The 25784-nt window shown below is 43.6% G+C and overlaps 1 protein-coding gene across 1 annotated transcript in view; it reads left to right on the top strand.

Moving 5' to 3' along the window:
* LOC126203793 (uncharacterized) overlaps positions 1 to 25784 on the top strand; it is a 155160-nt gene that overhangs the window by 26926 nt on the left and 102450 nt on the right. Inside the window, exons 2-3 of the mRNA XM_049938162.1 lie at positions 6853 to 7024; positions 18171 to 18201. Of these exons, the coding sequence (XP_049794119.1) occupies positions 6866 to 7024; positions 18171 to 18201 (190 nt within the window). The 5' untranslated portion in view covers positions 6853 to 6865. The remainder of the gene's footprint in view (positions 1 to 6852; positions 7025 to 18170; positions 18202 to 25784) is intronic.

The raw sequence follows: 25784 nt of genomic DNA, 5'->3' as shown, positions 1-25784 counted from the left end.
CAGGTGAGAGTGCCCTCTGGTGGTGGCATTGTGTACTAAGTCAGTTGCAATCCAGTCCTCGTGGCAAACACATTGGATTGATGTGCTGCATGAATTGTTTACATAAAGACTTATGTCCAGCACTGGTTGAGTCCTTTTCCCACCAATCCTTAGGAGGAGGTGGCAGTTGGGTGATTGAGGTTAGTCCAAGTGCCCTTTCTTTCACGCCATTTTCTTAGCCTAGTAATACCCCAATTGACCTTTCTTTACCACCGAAATTCAAACTTGGTGCCAGTTCAGAGGAAGAAGTGGCGGTCAGGTAACTAAGGTTAGTAGGGGTAGCCCAAGTGACCTCTCTTCCTGCAATTTTTCTTAGGTTAGTAGAGATAAATGTGTTGATGCATTATCCTGTTGGAATTTGAAATTCTCGCAATTTTTCTGGGCGAGGGGGGGCGTGGCACTTTCCCACCAAAAGCCGCTTTCTTAGATAACAGTACTTGCCTTATTGGCTGACGTCATGGCCGCCATCTTGGATGATGTTATGCACTGTTGCCAAGTCTACACATTGCCATCTTGGATGACGTCATTGCAACCATCTTGGATACATCTGGCAACAATGCAGAGTGGCTCAGAACGAACTTTGTTCCAATACTAACTTACCTCTCGATTATATCCCATAAACGTTCGATGGGATTCATCTCGGGCGACCTGGGTGGCTAAATCATTCGCTCGAATTGTATGGGATGTTTTTCAAACCAGTCGTGGACGACACTGTGGCCCAGTGACATGTTTGAGGCATGAAGTCCTTGAATGGCTGCATACCGTTTCGAAGTAGCCGAACATTACCACTTCCAGCCAATTATTGGTACAGTTTGACCAGATGATACAAACGTAGCTCACGCCGTTATGGAGCTTGCACACTATCTTGTTGACAACTTGCGTCCATGGCGTCGTGGAATGTGCGCCACACTAGAACCCTACCATCAGCTCTTACCAACTTAAAACGGGACTCATCAGCCCAGTCCACAGTTTTCCAGTCGCCTAGGGTCCAACCGATTTGGTCACGAGTCCAGGAGAGGCACTGCAGGCGATGTCGTGCTGTTAGCAAAAACACTCACGTCGGTCGTCTGCTGGCGTAGCCAATTAACTCGAGATTTCTCCGCGCTGTCCTAACGGATACGTTCGTCGTACGTCCCTGATTTATTTTGGAGGTTATTTCATGCAGTGTTGCTTGTCTGTTATCACTGACAACGCTACGCATACGCCGCTGATTTCGCTCATTTAGGAAGGCCTTCAAGGGCGCCGGCACTGCGTTGTTTGTGGTGAGAGGTAATGCCTGAATTTTGATATTTTTGGTACAGTCTTGACGCTGCGAATCTCGGAATATTGAAACCCCTAAGTATTTCCGAAATGGAATTTCCCGTACGTTCAAATGGTTCAAATGGCTCTGAGCACTATGAGACTTAACTTCTGAGGTGATCAGTCCCCTACAACTTAGAACTAGTTAAGCCTAACTAACATAAGGACATCTCACACATCCATGCCTGAGGCAGGATTAGAACCTGTGTCCGTAGCAGTCGCGCGGTTCCAGACTGTAGCGCCTAGAACCGCTGGGCCACTCCAGCCGGCTTCCCGTACGTCTAGCTCTGCTTTGAAAGTCTGTTATCTCCCGCCGTTCGGCGACAATAATGTCGGAAACCCTTTTACGTGAATCGCATGAGTTCAAATTATAGCTCTGTGAATGCATCGCCCGTTTATACCTTGTGTACGGGTTACTAGCTCCATCTATATGTGTGCATATTGCTATCCGATGACTTTCGTCATCCCAGTGTGTGTTAGCCATCCCTGGTTAGTAGATCTACTGATGTTTGAATAGTTGTGTACAGTTAGTTGCTGCATAGACCACACCAACTATTCTTCTACCTAAGCCCTCGTGAAGAATGATGCTAACGTTTACCGTTATTCACACTGAATGTCGCTAAAATTTATGTTGGCATTATCAACTTCTTTATCGCCGTGTGACAACGGAAATAAGTTGTCAGTGAAGAAGACGTACCAGCGGCCGTAAGCGCTCTTTTAATTATGGCTTTCAGATGTCAAACGCCTTTGTGTATCATGTTTGCCCCCCGTGAGCAACGGAATGTATGCCGTAACATATACTGCATCGTGCATCAAATGGTGTTAAACTCTTCTGCGGAAAGGGAATTATTTTTGCAGGTCCTACGTGAATTTACAACGTTGCTTCTTCACAGTTGGCAACATTTCGAAGCGACACCAATATATACTCCAGTTAACAATGTCACGTCACTTTGCGCACTGATTTGAAACGAAACCAATTGCCACTGGCGGCACTTTTTGACCTTGAATAACAGTGCTATCTCTATTTCTTTTCCATTTACTAGCATATGTCTCTCGAAAGCTGTTGCGACACACGCAGATAGAAAGGACTGCTGCACATATACTACGAATTTTGGCCACGTTCACCAGTGTCTCACCTCTAAAGGTATCGCTGTCAATGAGACGTAAAATTTAGGCCCAACTCTCTAACTTACAATCCCGTAAGTAAAGGCACGAACGTCTCTTGGTCCGTCTGAAGATACAGCATCCTATATACATGGGCTTCGTTGTAAGGAATCGACATTGACGCTGATGTTATACATCCTTTTGAATAGAAGTGAAGAAATATTTTTTTAAGACGAGATATTTTCTTAGTGGAGTTCTCACCGAATGTGCACTATTGTCATTGTGCCAAGGCACAGACTATGTTAAGATAATTACTAAAAGTATATATGGTCTACATTTGTATGGCTCATGTATGAGGGAAATTTACTGTCGGTCTACTGATGTACAACAATCGATACGGTTAGAGAATAAACATAAAACTGTAGAGCTGATGGGACAGACATGCTTTTTGCAGTCTGACGAGTGGATCTGCAAACGTCATGCAGCTCCTCTTCTCTTACAGACAACATCAGGACCGTTAACTCCTCTAATAACGCTACAAATGAACTATTTACTTCCTTTATTAATAAAGAAAACAAAACAAAACTATGTGAGGGTAAGAACTACCTTCCTATCAAAGGAGTGGGGGTGGGAGTGAAAAAGAAGTGTAGCCCACGACGCCCGAGTCCCAGAGTTTATCCATCCATCATTTGAGGGAAAGAGCTGTTGCAGCACAGAACTTCAAACCTTAATGACAGATTTTCTCTCTGACAGCCCCCACAAAAGACGATGAAAGGAAAAAAATTATCACTTACTATGTTTTTGGTGTTCATGCAGCAATCTTTTGGGATGGATGCGATAACGTTAAGAGAGAACATGAAAAAAAAAATGGACAGACAGGCAACGGTAAGGAGACGTTGGAGACAGATATGAGGAAGGAAGATAAGTAACGTCCCCTTAGAAAAATTAATGAATTACTGTGCTGATGAACCTCTACGTTATTTGATTTTCAAACAGATGAGCAAAACTGAACGAACTCAGACATTACTCTCTTTACTTATTCTGATCAACACTAAACTGACACACAATATTTTTAGCGCAACGCAATCTGACTTTCAAAAATCCCTCCAAAAGAATGGCCCTGACTAACAATAACCTATACCTTTCATGAATCACTTACCTCACAAAAAGCTACGTTACTCGAACTACTGCAATACAGTGAGCGCCAACACTGCCAGCTAAATAAAAGATTCTAACTACTGAAGGCACTAACTACTGACAGGCATAGTCAGCAAAACAAAGATTTTGATAGAGAACAATGTATTTACCTTAATAATGTTCAAAAGTTATTATATATATATATATATATATATATATATATATATATATATATATATCAGTGCATGATATCCAGTATTACAAATGTACTCTTTGTGGCGGACACACGTCCAGAACGTCCGCTCTCAAAATTCCGCCATCTCTCTCCCTACATCCACCACTGCTGGCGGCTCACCTCCAACTGCGCAACGCTACGCGCTGTCCACATCCAACTGCACCAACAGTACAATAGCGAATATTCCAACAATGCGAACCAGCCACAGAATTCACACAGCACAGTCAGAGATTTTCATATAGAGCGCTACGTGGCGTTACCAACATAAAAACCTACGCAGCCTACTTACAGATATAATGGACAGACAAAGGAAATAGGCAAGAAAGGAGAGGGGGAAGGAGGAGATGGACATGGTGTGGGTAGGAGGAGAGGGCTGAAGAGAGGGGAGGGACAAATAAAGCAAGTGAGGACGGGGTAGAGAGGACCGGAAGATATGGACTTACATGGAAGTAGACAGAGGGGTAGGGGCACAATGACAGAGGGAGGAGAGAGAGATAGGAGTAGATAGAGAGAGTGGGGGATGGAGGAGGTGGGAGAAGGGGACTGACAGACAGACAGTCAGAGAAGGAGGGCACAAAGAGGGGGAAGGTGGGGATGGACTGAAAGAATTGGATTACATGCATACCTGGGCGGTACCACGTACTCCACTAGCTATTTCATAAGAAAGTTGAAGATTAACGTATTAATCCCTCTGGCCACTAATACAAAAGTGCATAGCCTGTTTCGTAATCTGGGACTGTCGCCAGAAGCAGCCGAGTGATCAGTCAACCATCTATTCTTGACTTGCTCCCCCATGGCTTTGCTAGCCTGGCGAAAATGTTTTAGTAGTCTGTTTTGTGCTCGTTTCCAGTTTCGTACCGTTAAGGCTGACTATGTGTGAAAATGTGAGGAAGAGTGCGACAAAGCGAATGTAATCTTATGTAGCACTCCATGCTGTAATTGTATGGGCGACGATAACCATGATGTTGGACCCCGTACATAACAACTACAAGTGCAGCAACAACTGAAGTATCACAGCAAATAGCATCAGAATTAAGATGTCGGAATAGAAACAAAACACACTCTGGAGCGGAGTCAAAAGACTCCTTGTCCAGCATGAAATAGTATCACTGAGTCACACCATATCCCATCTCCACAAACATGCCAGAAAACACAAAATAATTTAAGAGAAAAGCAGCATGAAAAATGCTATCAAGCACTCACCACATCTCAATATACACTACTGGCCATTAAAATTGCTACACCACGAAGATGACGTGCTACAGACGCGAAATTTAACTGACAGGAAGAAGATGCTGTGATATGCAAATGATTAGCTTTTCAGAGCATTCACACAAGGTTGGCGCCGGTGGTGACACCTACAACGTGCTGACATGAGGAAAGTTTCCAACCGATTTCTCATACACATACAGCAGTTGACCGGCGTTGCCTGGTGAAACGTTGTTGTGATGCCTCGTGTAAGGAGGAGAAATGCGTACCATCACGTTTCTGACTTTGATAAAGGTCGGATTGTAGCCTATCGCGATTGCGGCTTATCGTATCGCGACATTGCTGCTCGCGTTGGTCGAGATGCAATGAGTGTTAGCAGAATATGGAATCGGTGGGTTCAGGAGGGTGATACGGAACGCCGTGCTGGATCCCAACGGCCTCGTATCACTAGCAGTCGAGATGACATGCATCTTATCCGCATGGCTGTAACGGATCGTGCAGCCACGTCTCGATCCCTGCGTCAACAGATGGGGATGTTTGCAAGACAACAACCATCTGCACGAACAGTTCGACGACGTTTGCAGCGGCATGGACTATCAGCTCGGAGACCATGGCTGCGGTTACCCTTGACGCTGCATCACAGACAGGAGCGCCCGCGATGGTGTGCTCAACGACGAATTTAGGTGCAAGAATGACAAAACGTCATTTTTACGGATGAATCGAGGTTCTGTTTACAGCATCATGATGGTCGCATCCGAGTTTGGCGACATCGTGGTCAACGCGGAAGCGTGTATTCCTCATCGCCATACTGGCGTATCACCTGGTGTGATGGTATGGGGTGTCATTGGTTACACGTCTCGGTCACCTCTTGTTCGCATTGACGGCGCTTTGAACAGTGGACGTTACATTTCAGATGTGTTTCGACCCGTAGCTCTACCGTTCATTCGATCCCTGCGAAACCCTACATTTCAGCAGGACAATGCACGACCGCATGTTGCAGGTCCTGTAAGGGCCTTTCCGGATACAGAAAATGTTCGACTGCTGCCCTGGCCAGCACATTCTGCAGCTCTCTCACCAATTGAAAACATCTGGTCAATGGTGGCCGAGCAACTGGCTCGTCACAATACGCCAGTCACTACTCTTGATGTACAGTGGTATGGTGTTGAAGCTGCATGGGCAGCTGTACCTGTACACGCCATCCAAGCTCTGTTTGACTCAATGCCCAGGCGTATCAAGGCCGTTATTACGGCCAGAGGTGGTTGTTCTGGGTACTGATTTCTCAGGATCTATGCACCCAAATTGCGTGAAAATGTAATCACATGTCAGTTCTAGTATAATATATTTGTCCGATGAATACCCGTTTATCATCTGCATTTCTTCTTGGTGTAGCAATTTTAATGGCCAGTAGTGTAATGTAGCGACTGTAACGCAGTGGCCAAATGTACAGCTACAGATAAACCAGGAAAACAAAGGAAATCACGTAACCAAAGTTAGAAATCTGCACTGACCATAGGTTACATCAGGACCCGCACGAAGTTCATCGTTTCTTCAAATCATACGAGAGAGGAATCAAACATCCTTATCGACACTGCCGAAAGTGACTCTGTTCCAAAGCAAAGATGCGACTAGCAAAACTGAGAGTACTATTTGAAGTTAAAGAGATTACTGGAGACACCGCCGGACATAGGATGAAAGATTGTGAGTGATGTAGACACGTGGTCATCTGCTGAGACAGTCGGCTCCTTTTATTTCTCAGTAAGACGTCGTGATTGGCTTTTGTGCGCGACCGCTTCTGCCAGTCCCGTGACAGAGCGCGTCTGTTGTTGCAGGGCCACGGCTGGGATGCAGCGTCCAGCTGCTTGTGTTCTGCTGACGGCGGCCGTCGCCGCTCTGACCAGCCTGGGTTCGGGCCTGGCCGCCGGCCAGGGACACCTGTCGTGCGACTGCCGCCTGTGGCACCTGCGGGACACTTCCATAGCCCTCCACTGCACCAGAGGACAGGTGCGTATCTCCGCTTGGCGCACCTACACCAATTTCACTCTTTCGTATACCAATTTAATTCGTTCCTGTAGAGACAGTCCAATGAAATAGGACATATCTTAATGTCATATTAAGAGATGGCTGCAAAACGATTCGTTTCACGTACTTCAAACATCTATAGGGTGCTTCGAAAGATTTTTTCGGAGTTCACTAGATACAAAATGGTCCAAATGGCTCTAGGCACTATGCGACTTAATTTCTGAGGCCATCGGTCGCCTAGAACTTAGAACTACTTAAACCTAAATACCCTAAGGACATCACACACATCCATACCCGAGGCAGGATTCGAACCTGCGACCGGAGCGGTCGCTCGGCTCCAGATTGTAGCGGCTAGAACCACACGGCCACTCCGGCCGGCTCACTAGATCCAGCACCACAACAACGAAGTTAGGGTACATTTTATCTTCTGTGCAGGACTACAAAATGTTTATTTGCAAAAGAACCAACCGATTTCACTATTCATAGGGAACATCTTGTACTTGCCTTTTGGATGGAAGTTTTAAGCACCTTAAAAAAAATGTGTGTGAAATCTTATGGGACTTAACTGCTAAGGTCATCAGTCCCTAAGCGTACACACTACTTAAGGGGAGCCGGAGGTGCCTATCCTGCCCATGTTAAAATCTCTAAGTGTGAGGAACAATTATGAATAAACTATCAAATAGAAGAATTTGAATTTTTTTTTACATATAGAGTGGTTTAGTATTGCAGTTATGGCAGAGGGATTTTGGAGTATCTTTTCTAGTTTCCTTCCAATTATTTTTTTTGTTAATGACCCAAATTTTTTTACAAATACTTGATTAATAATTAAACTGAAATGAAACTACTGAACATATTGCTAAATGGCTGTGTTACAATGTAAGTTTGACCACTAGGAGTGCTGTATAAAAATTTCGTCTCTCTAGCTTAAGTGGATTTTCAGAAAATGTTCCTTATATTCGAAAAATTCTAATTTATGGGAAATGGCTATCAAAGCTTCTCAATACATTTCTGCACTATAGGATGGATTATCAGGATCTTCTTCTTCATCATCCAATAGCTTCCACTTCTGTCTTCTTTTCTGGCCTGTTGTTCCATCATACTTCATATGCCTTTCTCTTCTTTCTGCTCCTCTTATCCTTTCTCTGTCAATATTTCTTAGTGCTCATACAGTGTTCACCCCAGCTGTAAATCCTAATGCCTTCAGAACTTCACACTTCACACTGTCCCCTTGGTTGTAGGTTGCTATTGCATCATAAATGCCAAAGTGCAGTGTTTTTATGCTTACAAACACCCTTTTAGGAATCACTTCCCAAATCAAATTGTTTACGCTCTCATTAGGATTCTGCGTCTTTCCGTGTAGACATTTGTGTAACAATTCTGGCTGTGCTAATTCATGAAAAATTGGTTTTATTGCATTTATCACAGCTGCCGGCAAACCATGTTTGTGATCATAGTCCTTTTTTGCATTATATTTGCACCAGGAATCTATTGGACACAGGCTGTGTTGAGGGTATTCATTGGAAGAGGCAGTATGAAGGAACAATGCCCACACTGCTTTTCGCATGTCACTAACATTACTAGTATTTTGCCTTATAGCATACCCATAGTATCTCTGTAGACGTTCAATCACCTCATCAGTAAGCCTGCCTCTCCCTCCTATTGTCTTTCCATCACTGAGCTTACTTGAACCCAAGTTTGTTTGAGCCTTCGAAGCCGTGCACCCATACGCTTTTGCACATGCCCAATGCGTTCCAACTTTTCAACTACAAATTCATTTCCATATGGTTTCAGTTCCTCTATAGTCTTGAAACCTTTGGAGTCACTATCCCCAAGGTAGTATTTGTACCTAACGTTGTATCTGGGAACTGAACGTTCAAACATTTGTTTCACTCCATCCACTTCCATTGCTCCACTTGATCCACTAAAATTTGCCTCACAGGTTCCACTGTGCTCTCCTTTGATTTTATTTTTGCACATACAATGTTTTGATAATATTGCAACACCTATCACTTTTGCACTATCACCACAAGTAGCAGTTACAACCCCATTCAGGGATTTATGACCCCTCTTTTGCCAGGAACCATCTAATGCCACTACCAAATCCCTAGAACCACCGTTCATTTCTACAGATTCCTCCACTGCTACCTTCATGGTTTTCAAAGCCACATCTGCAACAGAGGATCCTACCAGTTCACAGTAGTACTTAAATTTGCTTGGAGGTGATGGCAAGTTCATAATACCACAAAACAGTTTACCAGCAGCAGACCCTTTTCCAATGGATCGAAGACCATACACAAGTCGAACATTCACATCAAACACTCTATATCGTCCATTTTCACCAAAGTGACTGGCATGTGAATTGTAAAAAGTCACTTGATACTGGCAACATGCACAGATTCATCTCACAAACTAAACCAAAGTGCTTTGTTATCTCTAGTCCAACCCCTACACTTGAACACATTTTGCACAGAACATTTTCTTTCAGCACAGAAGATAATAATCCAATATTCAGTACTTCGTTAATATCATCACTGTCACTAACATATTCACGAAATCTGTCACTTCCACCAGTCAGCTTCTTGCTAGAAGATGTCACAGGGCTATGGCCGGCCATTTGTTGCTTAGCAGAAGAACGCACTGTTTCAGTAATTGTAGTATCACAACTTGGTATTAGTGTTAATTTTCTTTTCCCTACGTTCTTCCTCTTCTTATATACATGGTTACTAAAACGTGGCATCGTAACCAGAACAACGCTTTACACAAGAAGTATAATACTACTAACAACAGGCGCAACACTGAACTAATTCGAAACGGTAAACAGCAAAGAGACGATGTTCCGCGCTCTTAGCGCTTCATTTGTCACAGAAAACAATGTAGCCAACCCTTGCACACTCTCTGTATGCGTAACACAAGGCGCTGTATGCCTAACAGGCCGAGAAAATCCCAAGCAGTTCGCCAGGAAGTCACGAGAGGGTGTTAGATGCATTCAGCGGCCGCCCATTTCCTCTGCAGGCGTGAGGGAAAATGGTAATAACTCCACTTCTAGGGTGAGTAGAACAATAATTCAAAGTTTACATTAAAGAGGAATGTTCCAATTAAAAAAAAGATCGTAATTTTTTGGATTTGACCACCTCCAGCTCCCCTTAACCTAAATTATCCTAAGGACAAACACGCACACCCATGCCCGAGGGAGGACTCGAACCTCCGCTGGGATCAGCCGCACAGTCCATGACTGCAGCGCCTGAGGCCGCTCGGCTAATCCCGCACAGCACACCTTCCAAATTAACTGCTGTTCCTATGCGGTATCAGACTTCGCTCGAAGTTATTGGAATGGGAGGCACATAGACTAAGTCCACCAGAACCCCCTCCCCCCAATTTCCCCATTCATTACCCCCAATATATTTACACTCTATTCCAAAAAGTTACCACTCTGATTATTACCTGAGACAACAAATACCTATAGCTGTGTCGCATAGATCGCCAACGGCCTTGTCACAGTGGTATCACCGGTTCCCGTCAGATCACCGAAGTGCTGTCGGGCTGGGCTAGCTGTGGGATGGGTAACCGTCCGGTCCTCCGAGCACTATTGGCAAGCGCGGTGCACTCAGCGCTTGTGAGGCAATTTGAGGAGCTACTTCATCGAGAAGTAGCGGCTCCGGTCACGTAAACTGACAACGGCCGGGAGAGTGATGTGCTGAACACATGCCCCTCCATATCCACATCCGGTGACTCTGGTCGACAGAGGATGAACTGCGGTCCGCGGTGGAAGGCCCGTTCGGACATAGTTTAGTTTAGTATCGCATAGATCAGTCACTAAATATTAGTCAAAATATTTTGTGAGTAATAGATTTCACTATAATATCGTGACTCGCAAAGTCATACCATAATTCGAAATATTATTGCTGTTCCAACCACCTATCAATCATAGCGAGCTGTTTCAGGTAAACTGGTTAATGAACTAATCAGCTAGAAAAACCGCGATCGACAGTGTCAAGCTCTCTGTGCAAACAACACCAACAGCATATCACTACTAATTTCACTCTACTGATAATGGCACTTTGGTCTGCGTGCATTTCCAAAATGCCCATTTTGCTCTCTTTACCTAGCACCTAGTGATATTCAGTAGCCAAGGTATTCGTGGGAAATTTGTAATACACATATTGGAATCTAAATGACTTGAAGAACTGATTTGTTTCCAATAAGCGTTTGAATCCAGTACCTGTAGCTAACCTGTAATTTGTAATTTTATTTATCCTGTACGTCATACATTGTATGCAGAGAAGCATATGATGATATAGGAGAAGTCAAAAATGGAGATGAGATGATACATGGTTAAAATGATTATGGCAGCGATCTTATAATGCTACAAATGTTCATATAATACATGTGTAATGCCAAGAAACAGAAAAGTGTATAGGTGGATATCTTATGAAAAATTCAGAATTGCACACTATTTCTAAATAAGTTGACACTATTAAGGGAAAGAAACATATAAGCTAATAACATGGAAATTCAAAAGTACCTTATACATTTACATATCCATTTCTAAAGTAAAATAGTAAAGGTGACACACTTCCATATCAAGGTGTTCAGGCTTACATACAAAATACAGAACATGGACAGAACAAATTTTTATATTTCAAGATATTCATCTATACTATAATAATACTTTTGCAATAAATATTTGTCGACAGCAGTTTTAAATTTTGAAGTGTCTTTTATTGTTTTAATGTTATTAGGTAGTTATTGTACAGTACGTTTCCTGTTTGCAGAATATCTTGCCTTTCTCTTTGTGTTATACAGATGGATACTCTGGTTAGTCGATACAAGACTGTTGCCATTTTCTAAAATATTTCAATCAAATATTATTACTTGTAATGTATATGGACATAGTAGTAGAAGGATGTGAAGCTTCTTAAATAACGACTTTCATGAGCTTCTTGCGGCAGCATTTTCTATGGCTCTTACAATTCTCTTTACAATATAAAACATCTTTTGCTGGCAAATCATTGCCCCAAAAGATTATGCCATATCGCAGAAAGGATTCTGCCTGGGAGAAGCATACATTTTTAGTGTCTCTTTCAATGTAAAACCAGAAAGAATTTTGATGGTATAAGAAATGGTATTCAATTTATTTGTAACATATTTTGCATGTTGGATCTCTCTTAGATCTTCTTGTATCCATATTCCAAGAAATTTTGTAGAGATTACATTTTCAGCACTATGTCTGGTGTTAGTGGGCATGTATTTTGCACTGTGGGTAGTTGCATTGTAACTGTTTTTACTGTGTTTATTACTACATTGTTTCCAGAAAACCAATCTCTAATGTCGGTGGTACACTTCTTAATGTCATGCAGTAATTCTTCTCTGGTCCTTCCTTTTAGTATCAAATTAGTGTCATCTGTGAATTTCATGTAATTATAGCGTGCACTGGTCGGTTCCAAGTCATTTAAAAAAAAGGTAGGAACAGAATTGGAGCTAGAATGGAGCCTTGTGGTACACTGCACTAAATGATCTGTTTTTCTGAGCAGTAGGATCATCTTGTTCGCTTCTTGGATAGTAAGCTCAACCATTTGCTCGCTATTTTGGAGATATGATTTGATCCATTCATAGGCCAGGCCCCTAACACCTACAGATTCAAGTTTCTTAAGCAAGATGTTGTTATTGATGACATTTAATGCTTTAGAGAGGGCTAGACATATGGCTGAGATATGCTCTTTGCTGTCTATAGCATTTAAGGCTACATTTAGGAATGCAAAAATTGCAGTCTCAGTAGATTTAGATCGTAACTCTAACACAGAACTGATCGAATTGCTGATTAGCCGTAAAGGCACGTTAGATACAAAATTGTTTGCCAGTATAAGTTACCTAGACCAGTATGAAATTACACCCACGAAAATTGAGTATGATTTCATTACCTACTAAAAAACTGTTCACATGTTCAGATTTGAAATGATGTAATGTAATGTTTCGTGACTGACATGCCTTCTGTTGTGTAGGAGAGGTGCACTACAGAGTGGTGCAACACCTATCGTCGTAGGAAGCTGGGCAGGAGCAGAAACAATTAGCGAACACATAAACACAGTAAAAGGAAGTTTTACTTAACTTATAGCTTTCTCGAAGCTCAGGAATGGTTCAAATGGCTCTGAGCACTATGGGACTCAACATCTTAGGTCATAAGTCCCCTAGAACTTAGAACTACTTAAACCTAACTAACCCAAGGACACCACACACACCCAGGCCCGAGGCAGGATTCGAACCTGCGACCGTAGCAGTCCCGCGGTTCCGGACTGCAGCGCCAGAACCGCTAGACCACCGCGGCCGGCTTTCTCGAAGCGTTACGAAGAAACTTTACAAAAGAAGAAACGGCAATAAAGTCCTTCCATTTCAAGAAGCAAACTAACGAGCGTCGTGCAGTGTGAGTCTCCCACTACTAATGCACGAGCAAGCTGTCAAAGGCTCACTAAGACTTAAGGGTATCTAAGACTGCGAGTGAGACTGGGCCGCGTAGCTGGCGCCGGCCATCCTATATCGCGGCGGCAGAGGCCGCTCGTGGTACAGAGCCACTGGAGGCGTGGCTGAACGGGCGTGCATCATCACACCCGCCGGGACCCCATGCGACAACATCGGCGTCTGTGGCAAATGTGCGTTACTGCTGCCAACTGTGAGACGCCGGTGAGGATGGTATCGATCTATAATACCACCGATTCGAACTGGGAGCCTGATGGTATTTCCATGTTAAGGACATTTACATGCTAATTTTGGCAAAGTGAATAGTAGCTGCTGGCAGCACGTTTGTGTGACGTCGCAAGCTTTGAGAGGTGGTGATCGTGGCTTCTTGTTGCTGCGGTTTCATTGGTGGACATCATTGCTGAGTCAGTCGCTAATTGCTCTTCACTCAAGTGGGCGCTCTTTTCATAGGACGATACGTTTTCACGGGTGCCCTCTTGGAGCTCCTGTGCCATTATGGTCAGACTTGCACCGTGCTGCGCTGTGCCCTCGGTTGATTTCCTTCTGCTTCAAATCGATGTCCGTGTCGGCCTCCCTATGTCTGGTGAAGCGGCGTTTTTGTGGTGTCGGCCGTCAGTGTGGAGGACGAGAATGGCTGTCGGTGATACTGTTGCTCAGCATTCTACTTTTCATCACGTTATTCGCGGTTGAAACATGTGCCCCCCTCACTGGTGGTGAAAAAAACTGGTATTCAACTTCTATTCATGACTAGAAAACTAAAGTGTTGTGTTTGAATCCTGATGAAACAAAAATTTTTCGCCTCGCCATTTCCAGTTCAAATATACCATTGCAAATGAAATAATGCCGTATCTGACAGTTTTTGTATGTCCGTCCTTCGGCAGGAGGTCTCTGGGACGACGGCCGTTTAATATTGTGACAAAATAAGACACCTACAGCCGTTCTTATGACTTTATTTTATTTTGTTACAACCAGTTTCAAAGCTTCAATGCGTCATCTTCAGGCTGTTGTTGATGTGGTACGGGTTGATATGGTCCCTACATATATGTCACATCAGTTGCCAGCATTACTGGATACGCAGGTAATCTTACGTGTCAACACTCCAACCAACTGCAGTTGGCAGTTGATGGTTGTAGTGCTGGCATGTAAGATTATGTGGGTAGGGTCCATATCAAACCGTACCGCATCAAAATCAGCCTGAAGATGACGCATTGAAGCTTTAAAACTGGTTGCAACAAAATAAAATAAAGTCGTAAGAACGGCTGTAGGTGTTTTATTTTGTCACAATATCTGACAGTTGGTTAAGCTTATATAACTATCCGGTTAGGTCCTAGGTTCGAATATCTATGCAATAGAAAACACACATCACATAATTTCAAGTCTAAAGATGTCAACACATTGTTATTTGTTGATGAAACTACGAGGGCCGTTCAGAAAGTAACCTCCGGTTGATTTAAAAAAATACACCAAGTTAAGTAAAAATATTTTAATATATACATCTTACAACTACATCTTTGCACTATTTTTCTACATAGTCTCCATAGCGATTGAGGCACTTATCGTATCTCTTCACAAGCTTTGAAATTCCTTCTGCATAAAAATCACCCGCTTGTGCCTGGAGCCAGCCTGTGACCGCATCTTTGAGCTCTTCGTCGTCATCAAACCGCTGTGACCCGAGCCATTTCTTCAAATGCATGAAGAGGTGATAATCACTTGGCGCCAGGTCTGGGCTGTAAGGTGGATGGTTGATAACGTCCCACTTGAAGGACTCAAGAAGGGCCGTTGTTCTGCGAGCAGAGTGAGGACGGGCGTTATCGTGCAAAAAAACGATACCGGAAGTCAGCATACCACGGCGTTTGTTCTGTATAGCCCGTCGTAACTTTTTTATTGTTTCACAGTACACGTCTTGTTTAATGGTCGTACCACGTTCCATGAATTCAACCAACAACACCCCTTTGGCATCCCAAAACACCGTTGCCATCAGTTTTCTGGCAGAAAAATCTTGCGAGGCTTTTCTTGGTTTGGTAGGCGAATTTGAATGTGCCCACATCTTTGATTGTTCTTTTGTCTCAGGGTTCACGTACTTAATCCAGGTTTCGTCACCGGTCACGATTCTGTTTAACAATGGTTCTCCTTCGTCCTCATAACGTGACAGAAAGTCTAATGCAGAGGCCATTCTTTGAGTTTCGTGGTGGTCGGTAAGAATTTTGGGCACCCATCGTGCACAGAACTTACGGTAACCCAATCTTGCTGTCACTATCTCGTACAAGAGAGTCTTAGAAATCTGTGGAAAACCAGTAGGCAACTCCGACATTGAGAAACGTCGATTTTCACGAACTTTTGCATCAACTGTCTGAACGAGTTCGTCAGTCACCAATGATGGTCTATCACTCCTCTCTTCATCATGAACGTTTTCTCGTCCACTTTTAAATAAACGTACCCATTCACGGACAACTCCTTCACTCATAACTCTTGGTCCGTACACGGCACAAAGCTCACGATGAATAGCTGCTGCAGAATATCCTTTGGCTGTAAAAAACCTTATGACAGCACGCACTTCACATTTGGCGGGGTTTTCTATTGCAGCACACATTTCAAACTGCCACAAAAACTAAACTAGCGCAGGTACGACGTTCACTCGACCACGGCTTGATGCCGACTGACCTGTTGAGTGCGTGAACACACAGTTGGCGTCGCTACTCCCCCCACAACCCGCACTGTGACCAATCGGAGGTTACTTTCTGAACCGCCCTCGTATATTCAGCATCTTTTACAAGAACAATAAGTGATGAGGAAGAATCTCTGTCCTCTTCAAGAAATTTCGACGTCTGTGATAACTGGAAATGGAGTCCTGGTAACTTCTCATATATTGGCGCTATACTGACTTGTACGTTGTTACGCTTAAGGCTGTTAGGAGCCATCATGGGCACTCAAAGATAGGAAATCAGAGACACAAATGTAGAGAGCAGGAAAACGTGGTAGCGTTTAGGATACTGGAGCTAAATACGTACACTAGAGCCCTGCAAACTGTAGCCGGTCTGAAGTGCTGTCTAGAGGGAAAGTTCCACTTCAGAGTGAAGTAATTCCATCCATCTCCTAGACGCTGTTGTAAGGCTTACAGTAGACAGTGGCCACGAAAGGGCACGTCTTAGCAGAGACAGCAAGCTTGATACTTTCTGCTGAGAACTGCAACGTCAGCGACTTAACACAGGTTGCGGTGCTACTACAACATTTCCCACTCACCAAACGACTGACGGCGGGGCCAAGTGACGTAAAACATCGTTGTTGCGGGCCATAACAGCAGTGTCAGTGGGTTTAGCTTTCAGCTGAAAGCTGTTACTGTCAAACTTGGAGTTTGTTGAAGTCCTGAAATACCGCTACTTACCGAGTAGGAGAAGGGGAGGAATCTATATGTGGTTGGTCAGAGGCGCCTTGGAGGTGCAGAGCGTCTCGCCAGATCGGCCGAAGTTTATGAAGTGCCAGCGACTATAGGAGGGCAGTAATAGTGCGGCGTCACGATTCTATAAAGACCCACGCTTTGGTATTCAGAGGGGAGGTCGCTGTAGAGCCGTGACGCTCGTGGCCAACATCTGTTTCTCTCACTTGGAATGCTGCTCTCATGTTTGTACTTAACGTACTGCCAGTGTTCGCTACTTCTGTTAGCGCTCAGCCACATGGACTCTGACACTGTCTTCTGTTGTGCAACCAACTGCGTCATTTGCTTTTTCTAATGTTTAGAAATTAGCCTTCAGTGTAGTACTTAGTGTGATCGCTAGTAAACAGTGTTAATCAGACCCATGAATTCCACGAGTCTCCTGCTGCATGCATCCCGTCGAGTCGCAGAATCTGCATCTCTCGTAGATGCTGATTTGGTGCTGATCCCAGTCATCAGCCTGCCTTAACTCGGAATTTGCCTTTCTGCAATTGCTCCTCACCCCTCGGAAGTTACAGACTGACCTCAAACTCTCTGTCTCATCTCTATCCTGTGTTAGGAGACGACAAACTGATCCTGGGCAAAAGTTAGATATTTCATGTCCCTTATGATAGACAGCGATACAGCAACGACGATCGGTGCCGTGTTCTGGTCTGGGTTAGGCACGAAAGGCTTGCTTAGAGGGCGTTGGCAATAGATACTGGGTTGGAATCCACATCCGGAACACATCAGTTCCTTATGCCATTTGAATACTGAGTATAACTCAGGGCTAAGCAAACAAAGTCAACAGGTGACCTTCGAACTGCATGTACGTCAACATACTGTAGCGAGTACAGCGAAATTAGTAGCGATACAGTGTTGATGTTTATGGCTTGCTAGAGCCACAAATGGTGTCTCTTACTTCGCTGACCATTTGCATTAGATTGCACTACTGGAACATCTGTTACCATGTGGTATTTCGTCACAGCACTTAGATTGCGGGAATCACTGAACTACAACATGGGTACTAAACAGCGGACACAGGGTGGAATTTGTTGTTACACATGTTTTTCCAGAAGCATAATAACTTCAAGGACACCGACAGCGTCTGCTACACAAAATTGTTACGACTTTTGCTTCACGCATATTATACAAAATTACCAATATCCTTTACTGCTTAGCCTAGATATGTAAACGTACCGTGGAAGGAAGTATGTAATACATCATTATCTTTTTTTAATTTTTCAGAATGGGACTTCTCAGATTTCTTGTCAAAAAGGTGAGTAAATTTTGAGATCAATCGGAATATGTAAGACAGATTCACAAATATGACCATAATGAACCAGACGCATTGCCGATATTTTCGGTGCCCTGCAATGTACGTGAGTAACATCTTTCATTGTTACTCAAATCAGTTGTCAACGCCATGTCAGACAAATAGATTTAGTCATGAAATATCATGTCAATAAACTTACCTAGTATTAATGACACGGCGATAATTATAATTAATTAACCTCCAACAGAAGATTATGTTAACTTTTTGTTTGTATGTAGACAAATATTATTTCATTTTCCTATGTATAACTCTTAATCTTAGTACACATTGTGATTACATAGTCGCACATTTACAGCCTGTGCTACAGTGGTGACATCAGTAAGTTAATACAAAAATAAATAACACTTTCTTTTAATAGAACCATTATTAGCAAATACCATTTCTGCTGATAGGGGCAGGATAAAACATCGTACGGCAGACTATAATCCCCCGTTTCATTCAAAGAGTGAGGCGTCCTTGTCACAAGAGATGCGTGAGGTTAAAACGGAAAGCAATCAGCCCCCCCCCCCCCCCATACTTACGTGTAATATGCGGAAATTAAGATGTTTAAATGCTGCATTCCACACACATGGACTGAAATCTGCACATGACTACTGTCGTCATGTCTCTTACCTCCCGTTTTTGTTCTTCTCTTAGGAAAAGTCATGGCAGGGAGAAACTTCCAAAGCTTTAATTTATTGCTGAGCGGAAATGATCAAGGCTGTGTATGGAAAATGTGTATCTAATTAGAACTCGTCTCGTTGATAACTATTAGATAAGTATGTATTTAGTGACGGACAATCACTCATAAGAATGGTGGTCATGCGAACTTGTATTAGTAACTTTGAAACTTGGAACTCCAATCCACCACAGTCTAGGAATCTTTGTGAAGTGTCGCAGAACGCCTGTCCAATGTAATAGCGGCCTTCATTGCTTAATGTTTAGTGATCTGACTTATAACAGGAAGTTGATCATTTACTTTATGTAAGTTGCATAGAATCCCTCATCCACATCTAGAGTCGTAAAATATTCCTTTTCTTGTTCCCTTCCGTGAGATATCATGTTGGGCTAGGATCATATTTCTCCTACAATGAAACATTCACTGATCAAATGTTAGTCGTATTCAGAATCATTACAATGGTTACTCAAGATATAAAAGTTTCTGAACTATGAGACAATTACACCACTGGCCGTTAAAATTGCTACACCAAGAAGAAATGCAGATGATTAACGGGTATTCATTGGACAAATATATTATACTAGAACTGACATGTGATTACATTTTCACGCAATTTGGGTGCATAGATCCTGAGAAATCAGTACCCAGAACAACCACCTCTGTCCGTAATAACGGCCTTGATACGCCTGGGCATTAAGTGAAACAGAGCTTGGATGTCGTGTACAGGTACCGCTGCCCATGCAGCTTCAACACGATACCACAGTTCATCGAGAGTAATGACTGGCGTATTGTGACGAGCCAGTTGCTCGGCCATCATTGACCAGTCGTTTTCAATTGGTGAGAGATCTGGAGAATGTGCTGGCCAGGGCAGCAGTCTAACTTTTTCTGTATCCAGAAAGGCCCGTACTGAACCTGCAACATGCAGTCGTGCATGTAGGGTTTTGCAGGGATCGAATGAAGGTTAGAGCCACGGGTCGTAACACATCTGAAATGTAACGTCCACAGTTCAAAGTGCCGTCAATGCGAACAAGAGGTGACCGAGACGTGTAACCAATGGCACCCCATACCATCACGCCGGGTGATACGCAGTATGGCGATGACGAATACACGCTTCCAATGTGCGTTCACCGCGATGTCGCCAAACACGAATGCGACCATCATGATGCTGTAAACAGAACCTGGATTCATCCGAAAAAATGACGTTTTGCCATTCATGCACACAGATTTGTCGTTGAGTACACCCTTGATGCAGCATCAAGGATAACCGCAGCCATGGTCTCCGAGCTGATAGTCCATGCTGCTGCAAACGTCGTCGAACTGTTCGTGCAGATGGTTGTTGTCTTGCAAACGTCCCCATCTGTTGACACAGGGATCGAGACGTGGCTGCACGATCCGTTACAGCTATGCGGATAAGATGCCTATCATCTCGACTGTTAGTGATACGAGGCCGTTGGGATCGAGATCGGCGTTCCGTATTACCCTCTTGAACCCACCGATTCCATATTCGCCGGCCTCGGTGGCCGTGCGGTTCTAGGCGCTCCAGTCCGGAGCCGCGCTGCTGCTACGGTCGCAGGTTCGAATCCTGCGTCGGGGATGGGTGTGTGTGATGTCCTTAGGTTAGTTAGGTTTAAGTAGTTCTAAGTTCTAGGGGACTGATGACCACAGCAGTTGAGTCCCATAGTGCTCAGAGCCATTTGAACCATTTGATTCCATATTCTGCTAACAGTCATTGGATCTCAACCAACGCGAGCAGCAATGTCACGATACGATAAACCGCAATCGCGATAGGCTACAATCCGACCTTTATCAAAGTCGTAAACGTGCTGGTACGCATTTCTCCTCCTTACACGCGGCATCACAACAACGTTTCACCAGGCAACGTCGGTCAACTGCTGTTTGTGTATGAGTAATCGGTTGGAAACTTTCCTCATGTCAGCACATTGTAGGTGTCACCACCGGCTCCAGCCTTGTGTGAATGCTCTGAAAAGCCAATCATTTGCATATCACAGCATCTTCTGCCTGTCGGTTAAATTTCGCGTCTGTAGCACGTCATCTTCGTGGTGTAGCAATTTTAATGGCCAGTAGTGTATATTCACCAATATATGCGCTCTCTGTGCTATTACCAAAAGATCAAAAGATACTTTGCGTTTAGCAGTATTACAAAACACAGTGGCTGCATATAAATAGCCCTTCCGCTAAGACTGTAAATTTCACATCACAGTCCTGCCAAGTGTGTCCACACCGCTTATGGACAGATGTGTAACATAAAATCGAAGAGTTTACAACTTGCTGATAATAATCACTGGTACATCTTGGAAACAATTAAAAAATGAATTTACAAAAATTTAAATAAAATGTTTCAGCATCAATTCCAATTTGTATAGTATGAATAATTAAATATGAAAGGATAAATTTTTTTTTATGACTATGTATATGCACAAAGTTATTTGTATCTAACTAGAGATATCAATACCCACCTGAATTGTACACTTCGTATTGTGTTGTTGACTTATTGCATTCCACCAAGAGAAACACTAAACTGAAGGTAAAACACCAACACATTTTTTTTTCAAGGAATACCTAATTTTACAAATAATAAAGGTCAGTTACACTGATCAGTCAGAACATTATGACCACCTACCTAATAGCCGTTGTGTCCGCCTTTGGCACGGATAACACTGGCGACACACTGTAGCATGGAGAGAGTTGGCACCACATCTATTCACACAAGTCACCTAATTCCTATAAATGCTGTGGAGAGGGACAATGAGCTCTGATGCTATGTTCAGTCACAGTCCAGGTGTGTTCGAGTGGGTTCAGATCTGGCCAGCTGGGGGCCACTGTGTTCCTCGAACCACTCTATCACACTACTTTCCTTGGACGTCGTGCATTATCTTCTTGAAAAATGACAGTGCTGTCTTGAAACAAGATCGTCATGAAGGGGTGCAAGTGGTCTTCAGCCATTGTACAATAGTTCATGGCCATCATGGTACCTAGCAGGAGCTCCACTAGACTCATAGATGCCCACGTGAATATACCACAGACTATCAATTGCAGGAGTGGGTCCCTGTGTTGTTCTTCCATAAGCAGTTTGATACATTCTTTTTCTGGTGTAATAAATCCAAGTAGTGTATGACTACAGTTGGTTTTCTAAATAATTGCTCAAGGTTGTCTGTTGAGATCGCTCCTAGAATAACTTCACACGAGTCTTTGCTTCTGCCCTCTGTGATAAACGTGTAATTTTCCCAGTCAGAGGACGCCAGATTAAAGTCTCCACGTATAAATAGTGGATAATTTGGAATATTTATTTCCAATGTACTCAAGACACTCTCTGAAACGTTCTGCGACGTTTGTTGCGGATGCTGGTTGTCTATAAAAACATCCTAATACAATGGTCACGCCTTGTCTGATTGCCAGCTTTATCCAGACTATTTCACAGTCCGACCCAGTATCAATCTCAATTGGGTTTAAACAGCTTTTAACTGCAATGAACACACCAACTCCCATAGCATCAGTCCTGTCCGATCCGAGTTCAAAATTTCACTGCTATTTATGTCTGGTTTCAACCAGCTTTTGGTACCTAATACAATATTGGCATTACTACTGTTTATTTCGGTGAGAAACGCGGGGATCTTGCTACAGACACTTCGGCAATTTACTAACATGAGATTTAGCATACTTGAATCCTTTGGAATGACCTGTTTAGGCGAACTAACAATTTGTACAGTTGGCACATCCACATCAGTGTCATGAACTGGTAATTTTTCAGGCCAACGGTTTGTTTCCTGTGGGGAGGAACCTAATCTAAAAAAAACCCATATGCACGCCACAAGTACAGTGCTGCACATGTAGTTGCTTCCTGTGTGTAATGCACCCCTGATCTATCGAGAAGCGTCCTACAACCTTCCACCCGATAGCGTAGGTCGAGGAATCTACCATTTAAGTCACAGAGTCGATGTAGCCTCTGGTTTAGGTTCTCGACTCCAAACCATAGGACCCTGGTCCACCCTGGGTATGACGCTGCAAATCGTCAGCCTGGCTTCCACTCCACGAGAGATGGAAGACGCCTTCGCCAATTTAGCTAGCCATCGAAAGGACCCAAGGATTTCCTCGGAATCCTGACGACTGGCATCGTTGGCGCCGACATATGCAACAGTCTGAAACTGGCTGCACCCCACACACTCCGTAGCCGCCGGAAGAGCCTCTTCTACATCCCAGACAACCCCCCCCCCCCCCAGCAAGCGCGCCAAGTGAACGATGGACTTCTTCCCTAGCTGCTATGTTCCTGAGGGGCTCCATGACTCACCTAACATTGGAGCTCCAATAACTAACAAATCCCTATCCCCACATGGCTGTCTGGACCTTGCTGAAGGAGCGGCCACTATCCTGGCAGAAGGTGCATTCTGATCTGGCTCAGCGGTCCCCCCCCCCCCCCCCCTCAGCATCAGATAGCACACTGAATCTATTAGCAATGTGCATGGGCTTTGGCAGGAGCCTGCGTCCCCCATGCAGCCTTTGCCTTGAGGCTCGAGACCTCGACATAGTCTGCCTCCCACACTGAGAGTGGGCCGGCTGGCTCAGTCACACCTGTGGCCGGCTGTGACATCCTTCCCCCCCCCCCCCCCTCCCCTCCTTTCACATCTAATACAGCAGAGGCTGCCCCAAGTACCCCATCCCCACCGCACCTCAAGGTGGCACTTTGCAGCCTGTTTACTATGGCCAACAAAGCTTCCAGCTGCGTTTGGACTGTGCCCGACTCCTCCTGCATCTCCACACAACAGACACATTCCCTATCCATCTAGCTAATATGTGATTTACTATACGAAACAAGGAAACCTACTGCCACACAAGGTTAACAGCTACACTCTAGCTGGCAGAAAGGTCACTGAAAAACAATAAAAATGTATGGTAGAAGCTAGCTCTGGTGCTTCCTGCTAGGGGCTATCTAGTCAATACCAAAGAAAAAATAGTGACCTACAGTAAACTGCTAGGGGCTATCTAGTGAATATTATTAAAGATTTAACAGTGACCTACGAGATGCTACACTTAACTTGTTTGGTATGAATCAGTTTTCCTGTGGATTGTGATCAGTAGCTTCATCTGAACCTCAGCTCTGATTGTTATTCCTGTTCTTATTTTTTATTTTGTATCGACCAACTAGGATCTCGTAATAGCTTCAATTGCACCTCCTTTGTTCTTTCCTATTTTTGCAGTACTCCGGCATTTTCTTCCCGTGTTGTCTTTTCCTTTCTTTCGTCCATGTTCTTATTTCTTCTGTATTGAAAACCTAATTTAGTATTTCAGTATTAAAAAAGAGCAATGTGGTATTTCCCGTGCTTTGATGTTATTTCCTTATTTCTGCAATCCTTGCAATTGTTGACTTCTTCTTCCAGAAATACAAGAATATTTACTTCGCTAACCTGTTCTCATTCATTTGGTAGAGGTCTCCAAAAAAAAAAGATTAATCTTTAGTTAGCCATTACTTCTGATATGATCTGTATATTTTTATAGATCTCATTTCTTCTCATATTCCAACCATCTGGAATCCATAGTGCACCTATTATTTTTTTTAATAATCCATAATTCATGGACGTCTATCATATCCATCTTATAGTCATTAGGCATTCACATTCATATAAATATCCTTGTCGTATCAATGTGGTATAGTGTTTTAGTTTTGTTTTTCTAGTAGTGAATATTCTTACTATTATAACCGAGGTTATAATGCCCATTCAGTTCTTCTCCATCACGCATTGTTTGATTTATGAGAGTTCTGTTTTTCATTGTTATTGTTCTTTGTCGTTCACTGCGCGTGTCTTCATGCATCGGTGGTGTCTCATTCTCCTGAATTTTCGATTAAGCACAGTCCGTTTTGCTTGTCCGTTGCATTGCCTTGCCTATCCTCCTCCAATAATTCTATCGTATTGATTGCGGATAAATTATTTGTCTACATCGTGATTATGCATGATCATTCATTTTTGTTTGATAATCATTGGTAGTTTTCCGTTTAATATTTTTAACACATCATTGGATGCCATTTCCTCATCTCAATAAGCATCCTATGTCTTGTTCAAATATTTCTCAAAGCAACCTCACTGAGTGCCTTGCTAATTGTTGTACATGGTAAAGCTAAGGCTTCCTTATGCTATTTCCTGTGATGTCCTTTTGACGAGTAACTAAACTCCTCCCGAACAGGCCATGAAGGCTTAACGATACCGACCGGCCACCGTGTCATCCTCAGACCATAGGCGTCACCGGATACAGATATGGAGGGGCATGTGGTCAGCACACTGCTCTCCCGGCCGTATGTCAGTTTCCGAGACCGGAGCCGCTATTTCCCAATCAAGTAGCTCCTCAGTTTGCCTCACAAGGGCTGAGTGTACCCTGCTTGCCAACAGCGCTCGGCAGATCGGATAGTCACCCATCCAAGTAATATCCCAGCCCGACAGCGCTTGACTTCGGTGATCTGTCTGGAACCGGTGTTACCACTGCGGTAAGGTCGTTGGCCCTTTTGACGAGTGCTCTGCCAAAATTACTCTCTCGATGTCATCGTAAACCGGATATTTTTTTCCAGTGCATCAGTACCACATAATGCTGAGTCTCCCTGCACGTATCCTGCTGTGAACTTATCTTGATGTTATTGTAGCTACTGTCTAAGATACCTGCAAATGAATACAGCTGGTTGTATTTCACGTCATCCCAGTGAAAATTTGGTAAATGGTGGATATTTGAGTATATTTTCCTCCGTGATATACACAGGGAAACATTGTATACCCTCCCAGCATGCGCTACAGGGGCTGCATTGACTTGGCTTTGTCCACTGGTAGCACACGTATTGCTATTGTTATCTCTGATGATGTGCTTACAT

This window comes from Schistocerca nitens, chromosome 9, assembly GCF_023898315.1.
Source record: "Schistocerca nitens isolate TAMUIC-IGC-003100 chromosome 9, iqSchNite1.1, whole genome shotgun sequence".
NCBI classification, from domain to species: Eukaryota; Metazoa; Arthropoda; class Insecta; order Orthoptera; family Acrididae; genus Schistocerca; species Schistocerca nitens.
This window is presented reverse-complemented; position numbering and strand designations above follow the sequence as displayed.